The sequence below is a fragment of the Hyaena hyaena genome, unplaced genomic scaffold, assembly GCF_003009895.1.
Source record: "Hyaena hyaena isolate Hyena2069 unplaced genomic scaffold, ASM300989v1 scaffold_775, whole genome shotgun sequence".
Lineage (NCBI taxonomy): Eukaryota > Metazoa > Chordata > Mammalia > Carnivora > Hyaenidae > Hyaena > Hyaena hyaena.
Genome location: NW_024081400.1, coordinates 388774 through 394773, shown reverse-complemented (window position 1 = coordinate 394773; position 6000 = coordinate 388774). Strand labels below are relative to the sequence as shown.

The following is a 6000-nucleotide window of genomic DNA, read 5'->3' as shown; positions in this document are numbered from 1 at the left end:
CGCTCCTGGACACCTCCCTGCCCTCCCCCTGCAGGCGCTCCTGGACCCCCCCCCACACACACTCCTGGACACCCCTGTGGGAGCACTTGGCGGTCAGGGGTGGGAGGCTGAGTGGAGAAGCAGGAGTAGAAAGCACCCCCCACCACCTCAAGGGCACCCGGAGGGCAAAGGGCCCAGCGGGAAGGGGGCCCGACTTCTCACCTGCTCCTCTGCGGGGCTGAGGCCGGGGGTCCTGACGGGCGCGTGGGGCACCCCAGCCCAGCGGCCCCGGTTCTCCGGGAGGGGCCGCAGCGGCAGCCCGGAGCACAGTGCCTGGAGGCTGGACATGTCCGGCGGAGACCCAGGCGGAGGCCAGCTCTGTGGGGAGGCCCGGGAGAGGCGGGCAGTCATGGCCCAGCTGGGCGGGCACCTCCCGCCCCCGGGCCACCTCCTCCAGCCCCTCATTGGGCCCAGGGTGCAGAAGGAGCCGTGTGTAGGTCACTGGGTCATCGGCCCCGGGCCGGGCGGCCTGCGGTGTTGACCGGAGGCGGGGCGGGTGTCCTGGGGAGCCGCAGGCCTCACGCTACCTAGCGGTTTGTTTGCCCGGCTAGTGGGGTGTTGGCCTTGGGGGGTTGTGTCTCCAGGACCCGGCTTTGCAGAGCTGCTGGGGCCCCAGCGTGGGGGTTCACTTTGGGAGCCTTACACCAGGTGGGCGATGCCCTGATGATGGGGAGCCCGTGATACTGAAGCTGGCACAGAACGCAGGCAGCAGGCAGTGCGCCTGGTCCCCTCCTCCTGCCACTCGCGCGGGGGGCGTGGGCAGAGGCCCACCCAGCAGCAGGCGCGCCCTCCCACACGCTACTTCAGCCCCTTCCCACAGCTCGTAAAGGGCCCACCGGGTCACAGCCCTTATCCTCAACTCCATTAACAACTTTGTAAGGAAGGGCTCCCTACTAGCCTTGGGCTGCAGATGGGGAAACTGAGGCCCAGGTCTCACTCACACAGCCAGGAAGCGACGGCGATAGAATCCTGGGTCCTAGGAAAGTGACACATCAGGGTGTGAACCCTGCTCAGCCCCTGACCAGCCCTGTGGCCTTGGGCTCTGTCCCAATCTACACAGTGGGTGGTAATTAACCGCTGGGCGGCAGGAAGCTCCAATGGGTTGTGTAAGCACCCAGTGCGGTGCCCGCGTGAGGCAAGGTGACGGGAACAACAAACACCTTCTGTGCTCAGAAGCCTGAGCTTTTGCCCCTCGTGGGCCTGGGGAGTTCACCGTCCCCATTGTATGGATGTGAACACTGAGGTCGAGAGAGGCGGTGGGAACTGTGCAAGGCCACACGGCTACTCACGGCGGGTGCTAGGATCTGACCCTCCGAACCCAGAGCCCGGGCTCTAGCCACCTCCTGGCCACTCTTGCGGTCCCCCCGCCCCCCGCACAGTGAGGGCGCTGTTAATTGAGGTCCACGCCATCTCATTCTACCAAAGGGGCGAGCGAGCGGAAACGTGCTCAGGTTTGCCGTCTGTCGTTTACGCGTTCACCTGACCCTTCAAACGTGATCGAGCACCTTCCCAGTCAGGCACCATTTGAGGCCCCGGGAACAAACGTCCTTGCTGCAGACACTCCCCCCGCCCCGCTGTGGGCCTGCCCTGCGTCTGGCCCCGATGACACCGGCCGGCTCCTGCCTCTCTGTTCCAGGGCTGCTTCTCATGACCCAGCACCTGCTCTTCCCCCGCAGAGGCAGGCTGGGACAGCCGGGAACGGACAGCCCTGTCCCCACCCTGTCCCCACTGGCCCCAGCACCAACCCTCAGCCGGCAACAGATGGAGCCCCAGCTCGTGAGTTCGGGCCCCGCATCCGGCTCTGTGCTGATAGAGGGCCTGGAGCCTGCTTCGGATCCTGTGTCTCCCTCTCTCATTCTGCCCCTCCCGCGATAGCACTCTGTCTCTCTCTCTCTCTCAAAAATAAACATTAAAAAAATTTTTAATGGTTTTAAACATTGTACTGGACAAGATGGATGGATTGTATCAATGTCAATATCCTGGTTGTGATAATTGCAGTTTTGCAAGATGTTATCAATGGGAGAACCGGGCACATGAGGTCTCTCTATTGTTTCTTATGTGAATCTACAAGAATAAAGAGTTTAAGGGGAGCCTGGGTGGCTCAGTCGGTTAAGCGTCCGACTTCGGCTCAGGTCATAATCTCACGGTTCGTGGGTTCGAGCCCGGCGTCGGGCTCTGTGCTGACAGCTCAGAGCCTGGAGCCTGTTTCAGATTTTGTATCTCCCTCTCTCTCTGACCCTCCCGGGCTCACACTGTCTCTCTGTCTCTCTCAGAAAACAAAACAAAACAAAAGAACAAAGAGCTTCATTTAAAAAAAATCATACCAAGTGTTTAAAAGAATGAGGATCTCGACAGATGTTACTCATGGCCGACTGGTAGGTTCAAGCCCTGGTTATAACACTCTCTAGCTGTGTGTCCTTGGATAAATTTCTCAGCCTTTCTGTGCTTCTGTTTCCTCATTTGTATAATGAAAGTAATAAGAGTACCTACCTCATGGGATGTGTCTGATGATTACATGAGAATATATGTGAAGGCTTTAGTGCTTGTTACGGAATAAGCCTGGCTAAAATACTATTTTTCTAATTGCTGCCTGTACCAAAAAGCTAGGAACGGAGCAATGTACGTAATACAGAAAGTATGTACGCAGAGAGTGTACACACACACACACGTGCGTGAACTATCTCTGAAAAAAATACAAGAGCAGGGGAGGAAGGAGACTGTTCGCTGTAAAACTCATGGGACGTTCACTTGTCAGTGTACTAAATGCCACCGAATTGCACACTTTATTTTTTTTTTAATTATTTTTTTTTATGTTTTATTTATTTCTAGGAGAGAGAGAGAGACAGCGTGAGCAGGGGAGGGTCAGAGAGAGAGGGAGTCACAGACTGAAACAGGCTCCAGACTCTGAGCTGGCAGTCAGCAGAGTCCGACGCGGGGCTCAAACCCACGAACCGCGAGATCATGACCTAAGCGAAAGTCGGACGCTTAACTGACTAAGCCACCCAGGCGCCCCANCTCCGAGCTGGCAGTCAGCACAGAGCCCGACGCGGGGCTCGAACCCACGAACCGCGAGAACATGACCTAAGCGAAAGTCGGACGCTTAACCGACTAAGCCACCCAGGCGCCCCACGAATTGCACACTTTAAAATGATTAATTTTAGAGGCGCCTGGGTGGTACAGTAGGTTAAGCGTCCGACTCTTGATCTCGGCTCAGGTCATGGTCTCAGGGTTCGTGGGTTGGAGCCCCGCATCGGGCTCTGCGCTGATGGCTTGGAGCCTGCTTGCGATTCTGTCTCTCCTCGCTGCCCCTCCGCCGCTTGTGCGCGCTCTCTCTAAATAAATAAACTTTAAAAAATTTATAAATGATTAATTTTATGTTATGTAAATTTCACCTCAACTAGAACAAAACTCTGGTGGTTTTGGTTTTTGGTTGGGGGGGAGGGGCAGAGGGAGAGGCGAGAGAAATCCTAAGTAGGCTCCACGCTCAGGACGAAGCCCGACGTGGGACTCGATCTCACGACCTGAGCCAAAATCAACAGTCGGATGCCTAAGCGACTGACCCACCCAGGCACCCAACTCTGGTGTGTTTGACTTTCGTTCCATGGACAAACCAAATAAAAAAATTAAAGTAATAAGGAGTAAAGGCAGGCAGGCAGGCACCTCCCTGGCCCTCAGCCCTTGGGTTCGTGGTGCCTGATGTGGTCTCTCTCCAGCCATCAAGGGCCTGCCTCTGTTTCCCTCCGCTCGACCCCACTGGCTGCTTCCGTTAGCCAGCCTCTCCTCCTAGCAACCCTCGGCGACCAGCACCACATAGCCCAGCCCTGCCTGCCTCGGACCCCCAATCCAGGCCACACCGGACCTCAGTCTACTAGCAACACAGCAGCAGACTGCTTAGAATAACCCACGTGTGGCCCAGGACGCTCTGGGGATGTGGACCCCCGTCTGCCTCTCTGATTTCTCCGTCCACTCTCGTCTGCCCCAGTCTCCTGGCTGCTCCTGGATCACGCCCATGGCGGTTTTAAAACACGCCAGCAAACCCTCGCTTGGGTGTTTCTTCCAGCGATGCTGGGGTGTGGCCCTGCTCCTGAGTCCGGGCCAAACTTAGTGCTTATTGGGTAACCGACAGAAGATAGCCTGAGACTCCGTGGAGCGGCCCACGTCCTGGGGACCCCGGGCTGGGGCGTGGCAGGTGGAGGCGCTGAGGTCAGCGACCCACTCAGCTCTGGTGCATGAGGAAGCCATCGGGGGCGGCTGACCCCAGCCAGCCTCCAGATGACCAGTCCCAGCTGCCCTCTGAGGCAGTAGCAGGAGATCCCCCCGTGAGAATCACCCAAGTGAGCCCCCTCCCCAAATTTCGACCCACAAAACGTGAGCAAAAATTGAAATGATCGTTTTAAGCGGCTAAATTTTAGTGCGATTTGTTAGTGAATAGCAAGGTAGGAGCATCGCATCGGGGCTGCAGCAGAGTCTGGTCCTCTGCCTGGGAATCTGCTCCGGGGACCTGTGTCACTCTCCCCCCCCCCCGGGGGACTCACACCCTCCCTACCACCCTCATTACCTGCAACATACAACCTTCCCGTCCTTTGTCCGAGTTTGTTTTCTTTATTGTCCCATTTGCCACCTGATGTGACCTTATATATTTATGCCCGTTTGCTCTGATGCAAACTCTATGAGGCAAAGAGCCTATCTGTCGTGTTTGCTCCACTGGAGCCTGGGCACAGAGTGGGTGATTCAGTGTCTGTTGAATGAATGAATGAATGAATGTGAGCCCCTTTGAGAAGACAGACGCTGCAGGAGCCGTCCTCCTAGGGAAGACACTGAGGCCCCACTGTGGGCCCCCAGAAATCAGGTCTCCAAGAATTTTCTAAAACAGGGACGGGCTGAGATGTTGTTCTCACCTTTGGCCACCAGGGGGCACTAAGGAGACCAAGACTCTCGCAGGCGAAGGACCCAGAGGCGGGGACCCCTTACAGAGAATGTGGGCAGTGGGGGGATCAGGAATGCGTGTGTAGGTGAGATCGGGGACCCCCTGGCATGCGGATGCTGTCAATCCCTGGGTCCTGGACCCAGAGCAGCAGCAGCCCTGCCCGCGGGCCAGACCGGGGCTGAGCTGGATGTGTCTCACGCTCTGTCCGGATCAGCTGGTCAACCGCGATAAGGAGTTTCTGGTTTTATCTGTGAGCTGGGTTTCCCACTTCTCTGCCATTTGAGACCTACCCTCACCATTTGGGGCCATATCTTTAACCCAGCAGAACTCTTCCTTGCTTCATATTTTTCCTTAAACGGACGTTTAATTCCTGAATAATTGTAACAGGAAGGAATTTCTGTATTACCACGGCGACAGAGCCCAGTCACTTGCCAGAAACAGGCAGTAACTGTAAAAATGAGTTCATCACTAACATCTAGGACTTAGCACTCACCCATCCGTTGCAGCGGGGACTGGGGCCCAGAGAGGTCAGGCAGATTTCCTGATCTCACACAGTGGCCGGTGGCCGGGTTTGCAATCGGATCTCTCAAGAGCAGCTAGAAAGGCGTGGTTGACCGCAGCGCCCTCTGCCGCGCACACACGCTAAGTGCTAGCTGCAGCGCACACCCTCACCCCTGCACCGCCCTCACCGCGCCCTCCGCCCCTGCGAGCCTGGCTCGTGCGCAGCGGGGTGCGGGGGTCGGCCGGCCCTCACCCCTGCACCGCCCTCAGCGCGCCCTCCGCCCCTGCGAGCCTGGCTCGTGCGCAGCGGGGTGCGGGGGTCGGCCGGCCCTCACCCCTGCACCGCCCTCAGCGCGCCCTCCGCCCCTGCGAGCCTGGCTCGTGCGCAGCGGGGTGCGGGGGTCAGGCCGGGCTGGATGCTTCCCTTCCACCGGCCGCACGTCACTGTCCGCTCACACGCCGGGGTCCTCACCTGCGCTCACCTGGGGGCCGGATGAGCTGCGGGGACCCGGGGAGGCAGCGCCCCGATATCC

General features: G+C 58.1%; 1 protein-coding gene across 1 annotated transcript in view; it reads right to left on the bottom strand.

Annotated features, from left to right (window-relative positions):
* The window catches only part of UROC1 (urocanate hydratase 1), a 34997-nt gene extending 34670 nt beyond the window's left edge, over window positions 1–327 (bottom strand). The window contains exon 1 of the mRNA XM_039218540.1: window positions 202–327. Within this exon, the coding sequence (XP_039074471.1) occupies window positions 202–327 (126 nt within the window). The remainder of the gene's footprint in view (window positions 1–201) is intronic.
* Window positions 328–6000: the final 5673 nt, after the last annotated feature.